Raw genomic sequence first — 23,763 nt, forward strand, 5'->3', positions numbered from 1 at the left:
CAGAGAATAAGCAGCCTGCCATAACTGCTATGCTCCCCAATCTTTAGGACTCAATTATGCAGAGACCAGGATTATCAAAAAAAAAAAAAAAAAAAAAAGCATAGGAAAAAATGCTAACACTAAAATATATTAACATTAACTAACATTAAAATATATTAATGAGTTATACCACAATAATATATATAAAACACCCAGTAAGTTGGGTGGTTCTATTCCGTAACTATTCAAGCTGATATACAATGTAATGCACAGTTAAATAATAGCACAACGTATCACAACAAAGTTCTGAAGGTAATTCAGGATGAAACAGTCTCCACTGATGATGTTTAAAGTTTTCATTATCCTGATCATAAGTGGATTTACCTGAGCACTTCTATTTCTTCTGCTGTGTATCTCTGTCCTTGGGCATCACATGACTGAGGACTTAAAAATGGCTGAGGCTTTTCTAGGAAAGGATTAGATCCTAGAGGAAAATGTGTTCTTACTGGAGGAGTCTTCATCTTCATATTTGTTGCTTTGAGTTTGCAAAACGGCTTTGTCAGAGGTTCACTCAATGCTTCTGCTCTAAAACAGAACCACAGAAGAACTGTTCCAGTTTTCTTCTTACATTTAGGATTTTGTTTCTTATGAGACAAGATCTCATGAAGAGACTGGTGTCAAACTTGCTCTGTAGCAGTGTGACCCTGAAGCCCTGATCCTCCTGCCTCTACCTCTTAAGTGTATCATTTAGACTTACAGGACACAAAACTTACTTCAAGTTAGCAAAGCATCCTAACGTAAAATCAGTTCATAAAATCCTTATATACTAATAAAAATTTCTCTATGTAAAATACTGCACATACTTGTAAATACTACTTAAATGAACATTTATTTATTCTACATCAGCTACTATGCAGGTAAAGGGTGTATAATAGTGTATAAATCCTAGCCGTAAGATTTTGTGGCTGTTAAAGACAACGGTGTCAAAATGATAGATGCCAGGACAGAAGCGTTTCATGCAAATGAATAAATATACAAAAAGAAACAAGAACCCTAATGACCACGAAAAGAGGGTGAATCAAGGGGAGGGTGCTTAGACTCAATGCTTGGGTCTTAGAGAAATTCATCTGCAGTGAGGAAACAGATCCAGAATGTGCAGTAGTATCAAACAGCAGAGTAACTTCAAAAGGATGGATACTGGCCCCGTGAAAAGTACAAATGAGAGGCAGCAGGAGATGAAGTGAGAGGAAAGCAGGAATTGATGACAGAGGGCATCACATGATACACAAGAGGATTTTGACTGTTCTGTCAAAAAACTAACAAGCTAAAAATGTTCTTCACCTAAGATCTACATATTCACTTCATGAGTCTTATAACACTCCAAAATTATACGCCAAGAACACTAGACGTACATTTTCCTAGAAAAAAGGTCCTTAATCTTCAACAGATCCTCAAACGAGCCTCTAACTGACACCTCAACCCAACTATCTTTGCTTAGGATGGACTCAGAAATACTAGATGGTTTATCTACACAAGAATAAAAATCAACAATGTTTCTTTTTTTCTTTTTGGTTTTTCGAGACAAGGTTTCTCTGTGTAGCTTTGCACCTTTTCCTGGATCTCGCTCTGTAGACCAAGCTGGCCTCGAACTCACAAAGATCCGCCTGCCTCTGCCTCCCAAGTGCTAGGATTAAAGGCGTGTGCCACCACCGCAGTATGTTTCTAACTGGTAAAAGAAATCATGATGGAAAAGGAACTGAGTCTGGTGAACATGGTAACTCCATGTCCTGGGAACTGGACAAGGCAACTATGTCATGAATTTGGGTAAACAAACTAAAGCTTAGCTGATGATGAAGCAGAGAAGGGTTAAGTTATACCACAATGAAAGGGCCAGAACATAGGTGTAGGCAGAGCTTCAAACTGAGATAATTTCAAAAATTCACATTCTAGAAACAGATGAAATTTCTACTCCTTTCCTTTGCAATAAAGTAGTTTTCTACCTCAACTCTTGAAAGAGGCATAATTCACTTACACAGATCCATTCATCGAGCAAGTACCTACTGAGCACATCTATGTTAGGCATTCTGCGAGGTGCTTACTTAAGCAGTGAATAAAATAGGCAAAAGTCTATCTTCACAAGCTTCCAGTTAGGGGATGAAGGCTGAATGTAGCACAGACATCAACAACAAACACAACAAACTGGTCTTTTCGTATATTCCACAATGGGGTAATACCAATGGAAAAGAATATTCAAAACAGGCAGAGCAATCAGAACGAAAGTGCAGGGGAGACTCAGCTTTATAAAATGCTTACAGCAGTTCTCAGAGGTGACACAAGCTGGAGATGAAGGCAGCACGTATGGTGTGATGTTGGGAACAAATGCAAGGCCATTCTCAATGTCTATCTTTTAATAGGGCTTTCTGAAAAGGTTGTCTTGGAAGTCTGATATTATACAACACAGAGGAAGTATTCCATTTGAAATATGACTGTTGAGGGCTAGAAATATAGCTCAGTGGTAGAATGAATACCATGTACAAGACCCTGGGTTCAAGCCACAAAACTACCACAGACACTCAGTAATATCAGGGCAATAAAACAAATCAAATATCAGTTAGTTCTTGAAATAAGCAAAAATTAAAAGACTTCTTGACTAATGGGTGGGCTACTTAATTTGGTTTAAAGCAAGGAGATAGAGAGAAGGTAAATTTATTCAGTAAAAAGGGGTAGACTTCTAAGTCTCAGCTTATTGGAGGAACATGTAGACCTCTACCACACATTAAGATGCTAAGGTTTTTTGTTTTTAAAAAAGACTACAATTCATGCTATCCATTGATAAGAATTTAAGTGACAAAACTCACCTATCTAGTGCCTGTCGAGCCAACTGTTTCAACTTATTTTGCAGAGTCTTATCAGCAGTTTCATAAGACTTAAGAGAAAGAGATAGACATTCTAAAGCATAGTTCTTTAATTTACTTAATCCATATTTCTATGCAAAAATAAAATATACTTCTTGAAATTATGAGTAAATAAAGACAACATTTTATTTCTATCTTTAAAGGTTATCACTTAAAACCATGTTGATTATTTTGTCACTGGGCTGAACTTAAAAGCCATTTCTGTAGACAAGTGCTAACTAGACCATAAATGTATAAACATGTACCATGGAAGGCTGAGCAGGAGGAACCTGGGGAGACCAGCACTTATCTACATTCTCCAGGGTTACAGAAATCAAGGTAGATAGTTTTTCTGACCACAACAGCCTGTCAAAAAGCTACCATATGAAAAACAATGGGAACATCCTCCACCACTTTCTCTCATTCCTCTTCCAAATGCACGGTGCTCTTAAGTACTAGATGCTCTTTGATGCCAAGCATCTCAATCAAGGTCCATCTCAGAGTACTAAGAGCACTCAGCATATAGATTTTATACTGCAAGTTAATGAAGCTCTCCCAAACCACTACTTTATTTTTTACTATGTGAAATTGAAAAAAGTTTATGCTAAATTCACAGATTCATGATAGTGAATCCTTCTTATAGTAGTTTTTAGTTACCAAGATAAACTTGAACAATTTAAAAATAAGCAAATAAAATTTTTTTTAAAACAACTGCTTAGTGATTCAGTAGCAGCAAAACTTTAATAAGGTATAAAACTCTATTATTAGTGTTCTACTCAACATTTTCAGTGATAATTAAATTATTTATAATGATAGAATGTAGGGGTTTCTTCAAATTAAAATTTGTGAGCAAGGGAAGCAATTTCTTAACATAATTCCATCAAGTTTGACTCATAGCTATACTTACGGTTTTTAGACAGAGATCCACAGCTTCTGTATATAATTCTATGGCATCTTCCACATTCCCCTTTTCATCCTCATCAAAAGCTTGTGTAACAAGAAAATGGGCACGCTCTAGATCCAACTGATGTTTTGATTTCAAAGGATCAGCACTCTTTGACTGAACTAGTACAGAATGAAAAAAACATGTAGAATGAATATTACTTAAATGCAGCCAGGAAACACCAACATTTTAATATATTTAAGACATTCTTTACCAAACTCTATATCCCTCATTTAAAATGCTTAGCAAAATATACAACAAAAATCTTTTTTAAGAGGAATAATTTCTGCTTCTCTCTCAAATCTTAAGCCCCCTGCCCAAACCCAATTATTCAGACATCAAAGACAGGATATTAGACATGCTTTAATAAAAATTTTTCCCCTGATTTTTTTCTTTCTACTAGCACTCCCTTCATTAAAATAAAAAGCAAAATAAAGGAATCTTCCTCATATTCTTCTTCCTCCATAAAAACACAGTAAAAACTTGGAAAATGCTAAATATTAAGAAACACATAGGGCTGGGGGGAATAGCTCAGGGGCAGAGTGAACTTGCTTCACAATATGCCCTGGGTTCTATGGCTAGTACCAGAAAAAGGTAAGAGGAAGAAGAGGAGAAAGAGGAAGAGGAAGGAAAGGAAGAAGAGAAGGGATGAGATGGGGGAGAAGCAAGCAGTCATCATATTTTAAGGTAATTTTTTTTAGTACAGACAATACTAGGCCCTGATGATAAAGTTCCTGCTTTTCTTATCCATCTAGGTCCAGAAGAAGCCATTATGTTTTTATTGCTCTTTGAAATAAGAACTTCAATTTGTTTTTTGTTTTGTTTTGTTTTGTTCTGAAAGATTTGCTTATGTACATGGCTGTTTTGCCTACATGTAGATCTGCATACCATGTGCATGCCTGGTGCCCTTGGAGGTCAGAAGAGGGTATCAGACTTTTTGGAACTGGAGTTACAGACAGTTGTGAGTCACCATGTGGATGCTAGAAATCAAATCTGGGTCCTCTGCAAGAACAAGTATTCTTATCTCCTGAGCCATCTCTCCAGTCCATAGCACATGTGTAGATGCTCAACATCATCAGCCCTCAAACAATACACATCAAAACTCAATGAGATGGTACTTTATATCCATTAGAATGGCTAAAAATAAAGTCAATAAAAAGTCAATTCTAGTGGCAGAGCTCTGAATTCCCAGCACTTAGAAGGTGGAGACAGGGATATCTTTGAAGCTTGACAGCAAGACCTGGCCTTAAAAAAATAAATAAATGAATGAGTAAGTGTTGCAGAGCTGAGGATATTGCTCAGTGGCAGAGCACTTGCTTAGCATGTATAAGGCCATTCATTCCCAGCACTCTCCACACACAGAGAAGAGAAGGAGGGTGAGAGAGAGAGTGTATATAACAGTAAGAACGTAGAGGAACTAAGAAACTGGAACCAGCTATGCTGCTGAGTGTACACAGTACATAATGTACAGTGCACTATGTACAGAATGTACATAGTACCTGAATGTACACAGCATTATTCACAATAGACAAAAGGGAGAAAACCCAAATATTTACCACTTGATAAATGGGTAAACAGACTGTGGTGCGTTAATACAATGGACTACTATCTAGCAATGAAGAGAGGTGAAGTACTGATACATACTACTGTTGTGGAATAATCTTTTTGTACACTGTGAAGAAGTGTCACTCTGACTGGTTTAATCAAAAGCTGAACGGCCAATGGCTAGACAGGATTTCCAGGCACAGAGGACACTGGGAAGAAGAAGGGCCTAGATGTAAGGAGACACAAAGGAAACAGCATAGCAGGATGGATAATATGCAGATGATGTAAACAAGCCTCGGGGCAGCACAGAGATTAATAGAAATGGGTTAATTTAAGTTATAGGAGCTAGGTAAAAACAAGCCTAGGCTATCAGCCGAGCTTTCATAATTAATAATAAGTCTCCTTGCTGTGATCTGGGAGCTGGCTGGTGGGATAGAGAAAAACTGGCTACATTCTATAGCATGAATAAACCTTACAAACGTTAAGCTCAGTGAAAGAAGCCAAATAACAAAAGAATAAGACAGTTCTATATTAGGTGATTCATTTCTATTAAATACCCAGAATGAGAAACCTAAAGCAGAAAGTTAGTCTAGTAATCTTAATCTCTACATTTCATTTGTTAATTTCAAATTGATATTTTTCTCCACTTAGAAGTCAACCAATCCCGTCAAGATTTTCTTGACTATAAACAAGCTATTTTGAAATTTGAGGTTCTATTTTCTTTCTTTAAAAAAAAAAAAGTGTTTTTGAGAGAGGGTCATATATAGCCCAGGCTGGCCTCAAATTTACTATGCAGTCAAGAATGACCTTAAACTTGATTATCTACCTCCAGCATGCTAGGATCACAGGTCTGTGGCACCACATGTACTTTATATGTTATAAAGAATCAAATCTAGGGCATCATGCCTTTAGGCAGGCACTATACCAACTAAGCTACATCTCAACCTTTATTTTTATTTATCTATCTATTTATTTATATTTTGAGACAGAGCCTCATTATGTAGCCCAAGCCAGCCTCAAACTCAGACTCCTCCTGCTTCAGTATCTGGATTATAAGCATGCCTCATCATACCTGGCTAAAATTGAAGTTCTGAACAAGATTTTTATTAGTAAAAGTCTTATTCTATTTAAAGTAGTAAATACAGAAACCACTGACTTCTCACAGATTACATATGCTACATTTACTGAACAAAATAAGGAAAATGTGGGTCAAACAATTAAAGATACTGTCTGCATTAAACCCTTTTCCAATTTCATCTCATTGGCATATTCTTTAAGAGATCAGTGTTATTCTTCTGTAGGAGATAATCATATTCATAGTATCAATTTTAGAATTTACTTCCCAGGATCAAATGCAATTCATTTTTGTTCTGTATTGTTGCCATATTGCTCAGGCTGGTCTCAAATTCATAGACTCAAGTGATCTTCCTGATTTAGCCTCCTGAATACTGGGATGCAGGCTCATACCACCATACCAGTTTAAAAGCAATTTTTAAAGTTCTGCTGTATTTAATACAAAGTAGGGAAATATTTCTTAATTCTCTAGGGAAAAATAATTTTGTATTTTTTCATAGTTGTTGGAAGAACTTGAAGGATTTAGATACCACTGACTGGAATGAATATAATAACCATGGAATAAGTGTGACTGTGTACATAAGACAGGGGAAGATGGAAATTCCCTCAGTTACTAGTTCCTATTCCTAAGCTAGTATCAGCACACATTTTTTTCCTTCTAGAGAAGTCTACATTAACATTTAGCCTAACATGTTTCAGAAAGAGATTTCTACAACATTACAATGTTTCTATTTTTAGGTTTCCATATTTGACTTAAGGCTTCCTGGGGGCTCCTCTACCACCCATCCACTTACTATATAGCCCAAACATTGATTCAGTAGATGATTGCTGAAATAAACAAAAATATCTATAGGGAGGACAGGGAAATCATGGAAATAGTCCAGAAGAATTACTTTATGAACTTTAAAAATAATTTTCTTGAAAAATAGTATATGAAAATTATATATATGTATTATATATATAATTATATATATATAGTATATGAAAATTATATATATGTATTATATATAATTATATATATAATTATATATATAATACATATATATATAATATATAAATAGTATATGTGAATTATCTATTAAAACAAGGTAATTACATTTAAGAGCTTCATTTACTTGGCTGGAAAAATGAAATTCTTTTTAATCATGCAGGGTCCTGTGCCCCTCCACACCCCATGTTAAAAAGGAAACCCAGAACCTCAAGTATGCTAAATAGGTCCTCCAACTGAACTACTCCCAGAGCTCCCAACAAGATACTCTGAATGCAGCAATTAGTATAACTTTCTATCAGGCAAAGTCCAATACACAGACAATTCCTACAACTCATGCAACTTCTGGACACTATTTTAAAGTAGCCTACCAAGTTTTAAGAAGACTATTGCAACAGGGAATCAAGAGCAAAGCACACAGACTTCATCCTAATGATGTGCTTATAACTGTTCATTCCACTCAGAGTAAGTGGTAGACAGTAACAGAATCCTTCTAGAGTAAAAATCCTCTGGGAATTATCCAACAATAGAAAAAGGAAAAAAGAAAAAAGAAAAAGAAAAGAAAGGTTTAAAAATCATCCTAAAATAAATATATTTCCTTTTCTTTCTTTGTTGGTTTCTTTTTGTGTAGCCTTGGCCGTCCTGAATCTCGCTCTGTAGACCAGGCTAGTCTCAAACTCACAGAGATTCACCTGCCTCTGCCTCCAAGTGCTGGGATTAAAGGAATGTGCCACCACCACCCAGAAAGATAAATATATTTCTAGGCCAAATGTCAGCAATATTTTTTTTCTATCCATATGAACAGCAGATTTTGACACAAACCCTTTTTCTCTGACAAAACTGATCACTAAGCTTATATATACTTCTCCGTGGCACCAGCTGTGCTGTTTATAATTAATACAAGCTGTTCCAGGTCTCTGCTTACATGTTGTCTTTCCAAGGTGGAGCATTAAAAAAAAGAGTTCACCCAAGGTCGGCAGGTAAAGAACACTGAACGAAAAGTCTGTGAATCTACTGCCTACTGCTGAAGTCCTTAAACAGTAAAGACAATTAGTGCCTTAACTTTAGTGTCAGAGCTGACACTTTAAAAACAGGCTCTGACATGGTCCTCATTGCAACTTTGTCAATGATAAATTCAATGTAGAGAATTTACTATCTCTACAGCTAGGGAAAACAAGGAAAGTGTACTCTATTATCTCTAACATTCTTCTTATAGATCTATTAATTTCTTTCCCTATCATGATTTCTTAAATCTCTTTAAGAGATTCTTCTCAGTGAGCAGAAAGAGGGAGTATCAAGATCCAAGATGAAGCTGGGAAGTGGAAAGTGGGAAGCCTTTAATCCCAGCACTCAGTGAGTTCCACGCTGGCCTGGTCTATAGGGTGAGTTTCGGGACAGCTAGGGGGTACACAGAGAAACCCTGTCTCAATACCCCGCAGCCCCAAAAAAGACCCGAGATGAAGAGGAAAGAGAAACACAGGAGTAAATGTGATCCAAGACGAGGGAAGGGCAAGCGACGTCTTTGACTAACCTGCAGAATGAAGGGCTTGGACTCTTTCCAGATATTCACTGATCTTTTCTTGGATCCGTTCTAGGCTGGATCCTGCCATCTCAGCATAAATTAAGGCTTGTGCAGCTTCCTTAAAATATAATAATAATATAATTCAAAGAATCCAAAACACCTTCACAATATGAATTTTAATTACTACTTTCTAATTTTCTACTCATTTCATAACAAAACAAAAACATCTTCAAGTTTTTTTCATATAGCAAATAAGTTATAAAATCTTCTAGTACCATTCTTTCCATTTTCAATATCCTTAATTTTTATATTCTGTTGAAAATTTAAGAACCCAGTTATTAAACATTTCTTCAGAACAGCTGTGATTTACATGTTTTCTGTTTTCCTTATGTGTAAATTACAGACTTTGAAAAGGCACGCTGAGTCTTAAGCATTAAAACAGGGGCTGGGGCTTAGCTAAGCACAGCAGTTGCCTAGCATGTGTAAAGCCCTGGGTTCAATATCCAGGACCATCAAAACCAAAACCAAATCAATAAAACCATCACCAAAACATCAATTAAAAAAATCACAAGAAATTGTAAAGGTGAGAAGTCTCACAGTAGAATATAATAAAACAGATTTCAGTTTGATGAAACAAACTTAGAAAGCCTAATTTGCCTTCCCGCTTTCCATAACTTCCATAACCAGTTGTGCTATGGCTAGTGGGGAAGAGCCTGCATTTCCCCATCACTGTTCTAAGGCTGACAATGCTACCACCACCTAGAAAGAGCAGACAGAGTCCTGCAAGGGACAGCCCCTCTCAGCAGGAACTGGACATGTGCTACAACCCATGGGCCTCATGCTGTTTCCAAAGCAGTTACCACTGGGCTTCATTTTGCAAGCCAGGTTTTAAACAGAAGTTGTTAACTGAATCCTACAAAATCAGTAAATGCAGTTTACACCCCATGGGAAATTCAACCACAAAAGCCAGGTGGGTTAGAAACTATGACTTCTTCAAGGTCCATAAAGCAGGTATTTTTTCAAGGGAGAAAAAATAATTTCCATGCAAACATTAAACATATACCATAATGTAGCTAGAGTTTTCCTGCCTGGCCCACAGTCAGGACAAATCTCTGTCAACCTGCCAGTTCCCCAGCCACTCAGACCCGACCAAGTAAACACAGAGACTTATATTGGTTACAAACTGTATGGCCCTGGCAGGCTTCTTGCTAACTGTTCTTACAGCTTAAATTATTCCATTTCTATTAATCTATACCTTGCCACATGGCTCGTGGCTTACCGGCATCTTCACATGCGGCTTGTCATGGTGGCAGCTGGCAGTGTCTCTGACTCAGCCTTCCACTTCCCAGAATTCTTCTCCTTGTCCCGCCTATACTTCCTGCCTGGCTACTGGCCAATCAGTGTTTTATTTACTAACCAATCAGAGCAACACATTTGACATACAGAACATCCCACAGCACCATAATTATTAAAATACATTATACCTCAATAAGCTGAACTTCTTGTACTTAAATAACATTAATTCTAAGTATAGTTTACTCCTCACATGTAAGTACTGATTTTCAAATAATCACCTTGCATTTTTAAAAAAGTCAAATAACTATCAATTTTATTTTACTCATTTCATTTATATTCGAAAACATAATCGGGGCAAAGTACAACCTCTCTCTCTCTCTCTCTCTCTTCCCCACTCCCTCCAAACAGGGTCTCCTATGTCCACAGCTGGCTGGTCCTCCTGACTCCTGGTTTTATGCAGCACTGGAGATCCATAGCCCTAATTATTTTTTTATTTTTTAAACTTCCTTAAGGATGACTTTTAATTCTTAAATGACAACTTCTAAAATAAAAAAGCTGAATAGTTTCTTTTGTTTTAGATAAAGTTATTTTTATATGGTACTTTTCGGTTTTGGTTTTTGAGACAAAGTCTTACAATGTAGCCCAAGCTGGCCTGAACTTGATCCTCTTACCTCTTTGTACTGAGTGCTGCTGGGATTACAAGAAATAAGAGGGTGCTGTTACGCTATATGGCACTGTGTTACTGGCTTAGTGGTTGTGAAGCCGTTTCACAAAACTGAAACAGAATTTTCTTTTAAGGAACTATCACCTGGTAGTCAGGCATGATGGCACATTCTTGAAATGTCAACTTTGGCAAGGCTAAGGCAAAGGGACATCAAATTTGAAATCAGCCTCCACTATATAGCAAGATCACGGGGGGGGGGGGGGGGGGGGACGACGACGGACGGGACGACGACACAGACACAGGCACACACACACACACACAAAGGGTGGAGTGGGGTGTAAAATCTAAAATTAGAAAATTTAAAATGAATGCTCCTAAAACACAGCAAAAGTCTCTAAAATGTAAGGTAGATTTTAAAATAAAAGAAATAAAATGAGAGCAGAAAGCAAACCATGTTTTATTGATAGCACATACGCTGGGGATGGGGTGGGGGGGTTTACTACTTCTGTATAATCACGGATGTCCATATCATGAAGATATAACAGGAGGGGTGCGTTGCAAACCCTCAGGATTGGAGAGCACAGGATAAACTGTGGGAGCGCATAACCTTTCGATTTAGCAATTGTGCTCCCAGTCATTCCTCCAAAAGAAGTATCACAAATGTTCAAAAAATTAGCTCTAAGGATATTAAGCGCACCATTACATTGCTGGACCACAAACTACCGAATAGGCTGCAAATGTGGCACACGCAAGCCACCAAATATTATCTAGGCACAATGCAGAAGTGAGGTGTTACAACTGTATAAACGATATGATTCAAATTTTGGAGTGAAAACCCCGTATACACACATACGTTTAGAAAAACAACCATGAGTATGTACACCAAATGCTAAAGAGATGAATTTCTTTCCTACTTTACTTTTTCTTTTCGACATCGAACACGCACGATTGGCACGTTATGACATATCACCCACGGCTGGCCACACATCAGGGCCGAGGGACAGCGACCAGGCAGGCCATTCCCTCCCCATCCCACCTCGCGCCACCACAGGTAGCAGAGCAGCGGGCATCTGCCAGCGTAGACTGCGGCCTGAGGACAGGACCCCGCCCCTCCGTCTCGGGCTCCGCCGGCGCTCGCTCCAGTGACTCGGCCCGAGCCGGTGCCTGGCCCTACCTTGTAGTAAAACACGGCCTCAGAGTAGCGGCCTTCATGGTCGCGCTGCACCGCCAGCCGCGCGAACTGCACGGCGTCCCGCTCCAGCGCCGTCGCGTCCATGGCGCCCAGGCCCCGAGCCGGGGGAGGCAGACAGGCCCTGACGCCGGCCCGCGCCGCCTGGAGACGCTGCGGCGAGAACCGGGGACCCCGCGGGCGGAGCGGCAAAGTTTACTTTCGAGGGCAGGGCGGAGGAAGGGAGGACGGAGCCGCTACTACCTCAGACCCGCCAGGACGGCTGCTAGAGCTGAGCAGACTCTGCTCGGAGCCCTCCCGGCCGCCCCTCCTCGCGTCCTCGCTCCGCCCACTGGCGGCATTGCGCCGGCGCAGTCGACCCTAGAGACTCCTACAGGAGAGGGCGGGGCTCAATTCGACCGCAGGTGGGCGGGGCCAGGACAATGTCCAGTGGGATTGGGCGAGAGGAAGCAGGTGCCAAGTCGAAGCTGAGAGCTTCTCTTTGGCTTGTTGGGAAGGCAGTACCTGTAAGGTTGTTGCCAACAGTTCCGGTTTGACTTAAAAGGAGCATGAGGTTTATGGAGCCTTTTATCCACTAAGTGTGAAAAGGGTAGGCGGAAAGAAACAATCAGTAGCATCTCCCGTCGCCAATTAGATTAATTAAGGATAAATTAGAGATATGAAGTGAGGTTAGGAGGTGCTCTTTTTTTTTTTTTTTTTTTTGGTTTTTCGAGACAGGGTTTCTCTGTGTAGCTTTGCGCCTTTCCTGGGACTCACTTGGTAGCCCAGGCTGGCCTCGAACTCACAGAGATCCGCCTGGCTCTGCCTCCCGAGTGCTGGGATTAAAGGCGTGCGCCACCATCGCCCGGCTCTTGAGATGATCTGCTAATGTTCATTTTCCACATACTAAAACATGACCTTATATGGCTCACCAAGGAAAACCTATGTGTGGGATTGTTTGAATTGTCTACGAACCAGACGATGTATTTTTTACTTGTATCTTTAGGCAGGTTTAACGTTGTAATTAAATACCAGGTGAGAGTTTGATTGCTTTCTTCCGTCCCCTTAAAAGTTTGAATTCAGCAGTGATGATAATGAACGAATGGCAGATTCTAGAACTTGGACGAAATTCAAAATTCATGTTGTGTCCAAGTAGCAAGTCTTGACAAAATTATATATTGTATGATTCCTTGCATGGGCTAACAAAGACACAAAGATAAGAAAGGGAAGTGAGCCTCTACTGAATGTGCCTCCTAATGGGAGGCCTTGCCATCTTGTGGGTGGGAGTGGGGGGTGGGTTGGGAGGGGGATCCTGGGGGGAGGGAAGAGGGGGATCTTTGGTGTGTTAAATGAATGAAAAAAATTTCTTTTTTGGGGGGGTTTGAGACAGGGTTTCTTTCTGTAGCTTTACGCCTTTCCTGGAACTCACTCTGTAGACCAGGCTGGCCTCGAACTCACAAAGATCTGCCTGGCTCTGCCTCCCAAGTGCTGGGATTAAAGGTGTGCGCCACCACCGCCCGGCGAAAAAAATTCTTAATTAAAAAGAAAGAAGTGGCCGGGCGGTGGTGGCGCACGCCTTTAATCCCAGCACTCGGGAGGCAGAGCCAGGCGGATCTCTGTGAGTTCGAGGCCAGCCTGGGCTACCAAGTGAGTTCCAGGAAAGGCGCAAAGCTACACAGGGAAACCCTGTCTCGAAAAACCAAAAAAAAAAAAAAAAAAAAAAAAAAAGAAAGAAGTGATGTAGCAGGAGACAGGGGGGTTGGAAGGGGAGAAAAGGAAATACATATGATTATATTTTAATTGTATACATAGTTATATGCAATTCTCAAAGATTAAAAAAAGAAATAAAGGGAAAGGCAAAACAAACAGTAAGACTAAAATAATATTTACATAAATTGCAAAAATAATTCATGATGCAAGATCTACATGTAGATACTCCTCACTTCTCATGGGTGCTTTTGTAAAATCCCTGGATATTTGGCAGAAGCTGAGTCTGATCTGCCTTGAATCTTTGGTAACAAAACAAAAATATTAGTTATAACTGAAATTGTCAAAAATATTCTTTTGAACTGTTGAACTATAGGACATGGCTTCTAGAAAAACTATGTCGGAGCCAAATCACACAACATAATTTAACATTCCGGATTGATGTGGAGTTGATCTGTACAGCAATATCAGTGCTCACAGGTCCCAAGTCAGTCTATTCAGAAGGGTAAAAGATATACTATAGAGATAGGGTTAATTACAAGGTCATGGGCCAATGATGCTCTTGGAATTACAGTTGCCTAATTCGTTCTAAAAAGGTTATAAAGCATGGATATTTTGACATCTGATGGGGATTATAAAACACAGAAAGAATTAAATGCACAATGCTGCTGTGAGGACCAGCCTTCGGCAGCTTAGGGATCGAGAGGGTGCACAGAGTAGGCGGACTAATCACTCAATTTGACTTTTCTTTCTGAGGGAGTAAAGCTTAATTCTCTGGGGCCAGCAAAAAAGGGAAACACACACACACACACACACACACACACACACACACACACACACACACACACTTCCAACACACCAGGATCTGACCCAGGGTGATGATGAATGTCAAGCCTTCAGCAGGTCAGAGAAACTCAAGAGGAGATGCAGAGTAGGTGAACTACTGGACAGACAAACAGACACACAAGGATTTTTCTGAGGGTCAAAGCTTAGTTCTTCATTTTATTATTCTTCCTGTTGCTTGTTCTACTCCGCTCTTTTTCTGTTATTTTCTTCTCCTTTGATGTTTCCTCTCTTTCCCTTTCCTGATGACTTCCTTCTACACCACTTCCTGATGTCTTCCTTCTCTGTGTCTTTATTTTTTTTCCTTATAACATACATAACCCAGCAAAATCTTTCAAGCAATGTAAAAATTATATTATGGTTACATTCTATTTTTAAGTGAATGACTACAATGTAAAAAACAACATGTTTCCCATTTCCTGTACATAATTAAACATATTACAGGTAAAAAACAAATTATTCCCGAAAATTATGTCCAAGCAACTTGTTATAGATTAACAGGGTGACAGCAAGCAAGGTATTTTTCTCAGCCAGTTCTTTTACTTGCAGACTGCATTTTGTGGTTACAAAGAAAGGACTGCCGGGTGGTGGTGGCCGCGGCGGTGATGGCGGCACACACCTTTAATCTCAGCACTTGGGAGGCAGAGGCAGGCAGATCTCTGTGAGTTCGAGGCCAGCCTGGGCTACAGAGTGAGTTCCAGGACAGGCTCCAAAGCTACACAGAGAAACCCTGTCTCAAAAAAAAAAAAAAAAAGGACCAATCATTTTATTATTTATCTCAAAAGGTAAACTTATAAAATCGTAAAGGAATCACAAATCTCAACTTTTATATATGAAAAACAATCACTTAGCTCTACTTTAAGTTCTCAGGATATATACCTACTCATCAAAATCTTTTAATGTCAGGAAGCTGAGGGCAGAAATGGGTACAAGGAATTAAATCATCATCTTTGAACACCAACCCATCCTAGCAAGAAAGGTATGTCAGCCGGAAATAGCCAGGCTGCTATTGTTTTTGTTCCCTGACCTCAATGAGTCTTTCAATCAACTATTAAAACTGTGGCTTTCTAAACATTAAATTGTTCCCCAAGATTTTCTACCTCAAATCCATTAACAAAAACATGTTAACCTAACCTGAAGTCATTATTTAAAGTTTTGTTTTAGCTCTGATGGACACCGTGAACGCATGTCCCAATATTAAGATGAAAAGAATTTGAGCTAACCTAGTTTCTGGGACTCAGTTTTCCTTAATCGTTAACCTAAGCCACAGTCTATACGGTTCCTTGAGAGAAACTCAAAAGTCCTAGCTGTGTGACACTGCCATGTTCCTATTTTCTACCGTTTGCAGCCACTGCTTTATCAGGGACAGGGGTAACACTATATCCTACCTTTACCTAATACTAAATTTCCCACTAAACAAACCTCTATCATAATCCCTTACTATATTTGTTAAAAACCCTTAATCATCAAAGTTCTATTTAAACTAACACTATTATTGTATAAAATCATCACTTCAATTAAACAGTACAGCTTAAGAGGAAATCGTCTTCTACAGGTAAAAATAATTCACAGGTAAAAATGCCCATTAGAAGGGGATATTTCCATGAGATAATCACACTACATTAAAGGCAGTGGGGATTCCCCACACTCATTCACACCATGCCAGATACTAAAGAAAAATAGCAGCAGCAAACAGGTAAAGGCACAGCAGTAACAAGAAACATTCTGGAGCCAAAGCCCTGGGGGCCTTGCCTATCCTAGATTTGCCCACTTCCTGGTGGGCTGATCTCCTGAAGCTCAATTGCCCCCTGCTGCTCCTCTGGCATGGTCACTGGCAGCACAATACAGTGACTACCTCAGTGTTAGTTTTTATCTTTCCAGTCCTCATTACTTCCTGTGTTTTTTTTTTTGTTGTTGGTTTTTTTTTTTTTTTTTTTTTTTTTGGCTTTTCGAGACAGGGTTTCTCTGTGTAGCTTTGCGCCTTTCCTGGGACTCACTTGGTAGTCCAGGCTGGCCTCGAACTCACAGAGATCCGCCTGGCTCTGCCTCCCAAGTGCTGGGATTAAAGGCGTGCGCCACCACCACCCGGCTCTGTGTTTTTTTTTTAAATGATTTATTTATTTTTATTTTATGTGCATCATTGTTTGACCTGCATGTATGTCTGTATGAAGATGATAGATCCTCTGGCACTGGAGTTACAGACAGTTATGAGCTGCCACACGGGGGTTGAGAATTGAACCCAGGTCCTCTGGAGGAGCAGCCAATGTTCTTAACCACTGAACCATCTCTCCAACACCTACTTATTGTGTTTTAACATCTGTAAAATCTTACCTGAGCAAAGACTTCAGTTTCGTATTGCCGTCCATTTCTAAACACAAAGGCAAAATAAGTTGTATAGCAACCATATAGTATACTAACGTGACAAGAATGATGGTTTTGTTAAATGTATTTCTTGGAGACCATCCTGGAGAGTATTCTGAAATGAATATTCATTTATAGGCCGTTAATACATTGAGAATTCTTATTATATTTCACTATATATTTGAAATGCAAGGAGAAGAAAGGCATTTATCAAAAGTTAATACCTAAGTGAAACTCTGTGAACAATGACCATGATCCTAACTGAACACTATCAGACTGCCAAAATTGGGATCATGAACTGGCAGTGTCAAAGAAACAGCTCCTTCCCCCTCTCAGTACTAACAGTGCTAGGGTGAATTCTAAGAGAATTACTTATTTTGTTAAGAAGGTAAGAATTTTCTCCAGGGAGCTAGATCTGATTCTGATTGTCCTTTGCATCATGTCCAAACACAGGAGACAAAAACAGACCTGGACAAAGACCTGTGTAGAAAATTTAAATCTGCAAGTGCAACAGAACTCAAGAGAGGGCAGTGTGCATCCTCTCTCTAATCCCCCAATAATAACAACGTCCTCAGTTGTAGCTCTGCCTCAACCTTATGTGCAGCATAAAGGATGCACAGGGCCAGCTTCCCTTGGCTCCCATGACAAGAACTATAGGAAAGATCCCTCCTTTGGTAGGTCCACACCCTGAACTGTACCTATGCCGTGAGAGAGCAGCAGAGAAGCAGCCCTGGGTAGAGTAGCAACCTCCCACAGGACTATTAGGACAGGAAATATATTTTAACATGTTTACACACACAAACTATTGATTCATCCAAGCTTTCACTGTATGTCAACAGTGCCCCCATAAAGAGATTAAAGACAATTCTGATTTTATTTCTTTGAAAGTGTATAAAAAACCAGTGTAACCTCTTGGTATTTTGCATATTTGGGTTGAGCATTTGTCCTAACAAAAAGTGGGCTAAGATTGTGACTCAGTGGTAGACAATATACTTAGCATGTGGGAGGCCCTCAGTCAATCTTGATCATCACAAGTAAAAATCCAATAATATTCATACTAATATCATAAGAAGACTAAGCCCTGTTATAGTAATATTGAGTCCTCATCTCACGGCTTACAGAAGAGAGTCATTGGGATTCATCTAGAAGATTCACTACCTAGTGTGGTTGTCAATGGCCGCTTAGATATGAAAGACTCTGTGATGACAATTGCTGAAAGTACAAACTCTGCAGAATGTTCCTTCCACTGTCACAGAGTCTCTCCAGACTCAGTGGACCAGGGCCATGAAGTGCGTGTATAATGGAATGGTGTCATTTTGTTCATGTGACAAATCACTCTGGAAATCACATAGCATATGAACTACATGTCATCATATTCTATGCTAATTAGCAAAACAAAATCCCAAAAAAAAGTGCTGGAATGTGGCCAATAGAGAGAGGGCATTTGCTTAGAATGCTCACAAAGCCCTATGCTCAGTTCCCAGAACTGCCAACAACAAAAATACATTAAGCTTTGTTTTTATTCTTCTCTCATACAATACATCTGACTGCAGCTCCCTCTCCCTCCACTCTTTCCAGTTCTCCCCCACCTCCCCTTTTCCCAGATTCACTCCCTGCACCATCTCCCCACAGCAAAAAAGCATGCCCCACGGGCACAAAGCAGAACAAGGCACGACGAGATACAAAACTAGGCACAAAGCCTCGAATCAAGGGTGGGCCAGGCAACCCAGTAGGAAGAAAAGGTCCCAAGAGCCAGCAAAAGAGTCAGAGACACCCCCACTCCCACTGTCAGAGTTCCACAAAAATACCATGTCAACAAACATAACATATGTGGAGAGGATCTAACGCAGACTCCACAATTGCCAGTTCAGTCTCTGTGAGCCCCCCAAAACCCTGCTTAGTTGATTCCATGTGTTATGCTCTCCCGGTCTCCTCATTCCCTCTGATTCCCACAATTCCTCTTCTCCCTCTTCTGTGGAGTTTCCTAGAGCTCCAAGGGAAGGGACCCAATGGAGACCTCCAACCTGGGCTCTCTGCCTAGTGTTGGGCTTTGGGTCTGCATCTGCTCCCATAAGCTGCCAGAGAAGCCTCTCTGTTGACCACAGAGCTAGGCACGGATCTATGAATATACTCAAACATCATTAAGGATCATTTCATTGATTGTTTTTGAGGGGGTGCAGCAGTTGTGTTTTGTTCTACCGTAATTCTCTGAGCTATCCAGGCACCAGTTCCTGGTCATCCAGACAGTGTCAAGTATAGGCTCCCTTTGGTGGTGGGGTCTCAAATTAGATTGGTCACTCCCACAAGCCCTGCACTACCATTGCCCCAGCACATCTTACAGGCAGGACAGATTGTAGATGGAAAGTTCTGTGGTTGGGTTGGTGTCCTGGTCCTGCCACTGGCAGCCTTGCATGGTTGCAGAAGATGGACGGTTCAGGCTGCATATCCTTCGTTACTAGGAGACCTTGCTAGGGTCGCCCTCATAGATTCTAGGGAGTTTCCTTGCACTAGTTTTCCACATTGCGCCCCCACCCCAATGCCCTCCAATTTCAGTCGTCTGTTCCCGTACTCTGCCCCAACCTGATCCCTCCTATTCCCAAACCCCATCCACCCCCAGTCCACCTGTAAAATCTATTCTATTTCCCCTTCCCAGGGAGATCCATGCATTCCCCTAGAGCCCTCCTTGTTACTTAGCCTCTCTGGCTCTGTGGATTGTAGTATGATTATCATTTACTTAACAGCTAATATCCACTCTTAGTAAGTATATACCACATTTGTCTTTCTGGGTCTGGGTTACCTCACTCAGGATGCTTTTTTCCTAGTTCCATCTATTTGCCTGCAAGTTTCATGAAGTCATTTTTTTTAACAGCTGAGTAATACTCCATTGTGCAATGTACTACATTTTCTTTATCCATAATTAGATCGAGGGGCATCTAGGTTGTTTCTAGTTTCTGGCTATTACAAATAAAACTAATATGAACATAGTTGAGCAAGTCTCCTTGTGGTAAGATGGAACATCCCTTGGGTAGTTATTGAGCTTAGTCATAAGTATAAAATGGAATCTGAAAGAAATTTTAATTTTCATTTCCCTCATGGTTAAGGATGTTGAAGATTTCTTTAAGCATTTCTCAGCCATTTGAGATTCCTCTACTGAGAATTCTCTGTTTAGATCTGTACCCCATATTTAAATTGGATTGTTTGATTTGCTGGTGTCTAAGTTCTTGAGTTGTTTATATATTCTGGGTGTTAATATTCTATCAGATGTGGGGTTGGTGAAAATCTTTTTCCAATTTGTAGGCTATCATTTTGTTCTATTGACGATGTCCTTTTCCTTACAGAAGCTTTTCAGTTTCATGAGGCCCTGTTTATTAGTTGTCGGTTTTAGTGCCTGCAAGACTGATGTTCTGTTAGGAAATTGTCTCCTGTGCCAATGTGTTCAAGGCTGTTCCCCACTTTCTCTTCTATCAGGTTCAGTGTATCTAGTTTTATGTTGAGATCTTCAATCCACTTGGACTTGAGTTTTATTCAAGGTGGTAAATATGGGTCTATTTGTATTCTTCTACATGTTGACATCCAGAGTGTCTATTAGGATTTACAGCTGGGTCTTTGATTCGATTCTATTGATCACTCTGTCTGTTTTTATGCTAATCCCATATGGTTTTTATTACTACAGCTTTGTTGTACAGTTTAAAATCAGGAATGATGATACCTCTGGAAGTTCTTTTATTGCTCAGGATTGTTTTAGATACCCTGGGGGTTTATTTTCCATATGAGGTTAATTATTATCCTTTCAAGGTCTGCAAAGAATTCTGTTGGAATTTTGATGGGGATTGAGTTGAACTATAAATTATTTTGGGTAGGATGGCTATTTTTATTATATTAATCCCACTGATCCATGAGCATGGGAGATTTTTCCATCTTCTGATATCTTCTTCAAATTCCTTCATCAAATCCTTAAGTTTTTGTCACAAAGTCTTTCACTTGTTCAGTTAGAATTACCCCAAGATATTTTATATTATTTATGGATATTGTGAAAGGTATTTTTTCCTTGATTTTTTTCTTAGTCTGTTTGTCATTTGTATTTAGGAGGGCTACTGATTTTTTTTTTTTAGTTAATCTTGTGTTCAGCCACACCACTGAAGGTGTTTATCAGTTGTAGGAGTTCCCTGGTAGAATTTTTGGAGTCACTTATGCATTTTATCATATTATCTGCAATAATACTTTGACTTTTCCTTTCCAATTTGTATTCCATTGATCTCCCTTAGTTGTCTTATTGCTCTAGCTAAAATTTTAAGTACTGTATAGAATAGCTATGGAAAGAGTGGGCACCCTTGTCTTGTTCCTGATTTTAGTGGAATTACTTTGAGTTTCTCTCCATTTAATTTGATGTTGGTTATAGGCTTGCTGTAAATTGCATTTATTATATTGAGGTGAATTCCTTGTATCCCTACTCTCTGCAAGACTTTTATTATGAAGGGGTGTTGGATTTTAGTCAAAGGCATTTTTGGCATCTAATTAGACGATCATGTGGGTTTTTTTCTTTCAGTTTCTTTATAAGACTGTGGATTACATTGATTGATTATACTGATGATATGTTGAACCATCCCTGCATCTCTGGAAGTTATCCCACTTGGTCATGGTGGATGATCTTTCTGATGTCTTCTTGGATTCAGTTTTCCAGTATTTATTGAGTATTTTTGCATCTTGTTCATAAGGGAAATTGGTCTATAATTCTCTTTATTTGTTGAATTTGTGTGTGGTTTGGATATCATGGTGACTGTGGCCTCATAAAATGTATTTGGCGTGCTGGGCGGTGGTGGCGCACACCTTTAATCCCAGCACTCGGGAGGCATAGGCAGGCGGATCTCTGTGAGTTCGAGGCCAGCCTGGGCTACAGAGTGAGATCCAGGACAGGCACCAAAACTACACAGAGAAACCCTGTCTCCAAAAACCAAAAACCAAAAAAAAAAAAAAAAGTATTTGGCAATGTTCCTTCTGTTTCTGTTTTGTGGAATAATTTAAGTAGTATTAGCATTAACTCTTTTGAATGTCTGCTAGAATTCTTCATTAAACCATCTGGCCCTGAGCTTTTTTGGTTGGTAGAATTTTAGTGACTGCTTCTATTTCTTTAGGAGTTATAGGCCTATTTAAATTGTTTATCTGATCTTGATTTAGCTTTGGTAAGTGGTATCTATTGATAAAATTATCCATTTCGTTTGGATTTTCCTATTTTGTGGAGTACATGCTTTTTAAGTATGACCTAATGATTCTTTGGATTTCCTCAGTGTCTGTTGTTATTTCCCATTTTTGTTTCTGATTTTGCTAATTTGGATATTCTCTCTCTGTCTTTCAGTTAAATTGAATAAGGGTTTGTCTATCTTGTTGATTTTCTCAAAGAACCAACTCCTTGTTTTATTGGTTCCTTGTATTGTTCTCTTTGTTTCTATTTTGTTGATTTCAGCCCTGAATTTGGTCATTTCCTGCCATCTATTCCTCTTAGGTGTAGCTACTTCTTTTTGTTCTAGAGATTTCAGTTGTGCAGTTAAGTCGCTAGTATGAGAGCTCTCCAATTTTTTATGTAGGCACTTAATCCTATGAACTCGCCTCTTAGCAGCACTTGCATTGTGTCCCGTAAATTTGGGTTTGTTGTGTATTCATTGTCATTGAATTCTAGAAAGTCTAATTTCTTTCTTTATTTCTGTCTTGATCCAGTTTTTATTCACTATAGAGTTGTTCAGTTTCCATGGCTTTCAGTTGTTTCTGTTGTTGAAATATAGCTTTAATCCATGGTGGTCTGATAGGATACAGGGGGTTAATTCAATTTTCTTGTATCTATTGAGACTTACTTTTTGACCAAGTATGTGCTCAATTTTGGAGACAGTTCTGTGAAGTCCTGAAAAGAAGATTTACTCTTTTGAGTTTGTGTGAAATGTTCTGTAGATATCTGTTAGCCCATTTGGTTTATAACATCTGTTAGCTCCAGTAATTCTGTTTAATTTTTGGCTGGATGATCTGTCCATTGGTGAGAATGGGGTATTGAAGTCTCCCACTATCAATGTGTGAGGATCACTATGTGGTTTAAGCTTTAGTAATTTTTCTTTTACAAATATGAGTGCCTTTGAGTTCGATGCATAGATGTTAAGATTGAAAGATCATCTTGGTGGATTTTTCCTTTGATGATTATGAAATGTCCTTCCCCATCTCTTTTGATTAATTTTTGTTGGAAGTCTATTTTGTTAAATATTATAATGTCTGCACTGGCTTGTTTCTTAGGTTCATTTGCTTGGAAAATCTTTTTCCAACCCTTTAGTCTGAGATAAGTTTGATGTTGACAACTGTATCTTGCAATCTATTCTGTTAGTATCTTTTTTATTGGGGAGTAAAGTCCATTTATATTACCCTTTTTATCCATGATCAATAACTGTTAATTCCTGGGTTGGTGTTGTGAGTATGTGAGTGTGTGTGTGTGTGTGTGTGTGTGTGTGTGTGTGTGTGTGTGTGTGTGCTCGGATATGCTTGCATGCATCCTTCCCTTCTTTTGGTTTTGCTAGTGCTAAGATTATTTATTTCCTGTGTTTGCATGGGTGTAGTTAGCCTCCTTGGTATGGAGTTTTCCTTCTGGTACCTTCTGTAGGCCTGGATTTGTGGATAGATATTGTTTAAATTTTATTTATCATGGAATATCTTGTTTTCTCAATCTATAGTGACTGAAAGTTTTGCTGGGTTTTGTAGTCTGGACTAGCATCTGTGGTCTCTTAGAGTCTGCAGGACTCTGTTCA

The 23,763-nt window shown here is 39.3% G+C and overlaps 1 protein-coding gene across 3 annotated transcripts in view; it reads right to left on the bottom strand.

The window, feature by feature from the left end:
- Positions 1 to 12,415, bottom strand: part of Capn7 (calpain 7) — a 45,016-nt gene extending 32,601 nt beyond the window's left edge. For all 3 annotated transcript variants that reach the window (XR_009381307.1, XM_059273895.1, XM_059273894.1), the window contains exons 1-5: positions 12,080 to 12,415; positions 8,955 to 9,063; positions 3,781 to 3,938; positions 2,838 to 2,905; positions 364 to 564 (exon numbers count right to left, since the gene is read on the bottom strand). Coding sequence is in view for 2 of the 3 variants with exons in the window: in XM_059273895.1 (XP_059129878.1) it covers positions 364 to 564; positions 2,838 to 2,905; positions 3,781 to 3,938; positions 8,955 to 9,063; positions 12,080 to 12,181 (638 nt within the window). In the remaining variant the exon portion in view is untranslated. The remainder of the gene's footprint in view (positions 1 to 363; positions 565 to 2,837; positions 2,906 to 3,780; positions 3,939 to 8,954; positions 9,064 to 12,079) is intronic.
- Positions 12,416 to 23,763: the final 11,348 nt, after the last annotated feature.

This window comes from Peromyscus eremicus, chromosome 9 (genome assembly GCF_949786415.1).
Source record: "Peromyscus eremicus chromosome 9, PerEre_H2_v1, whole genome shotgun sequence".
Classification (NCBI taxonomy): domain Eukaryota; kingdom Metazoa; phylum Chordata; class Mammalia; order Rodentia; family Cricetidae; genus Peromyscus; species Peromyscus eremicus.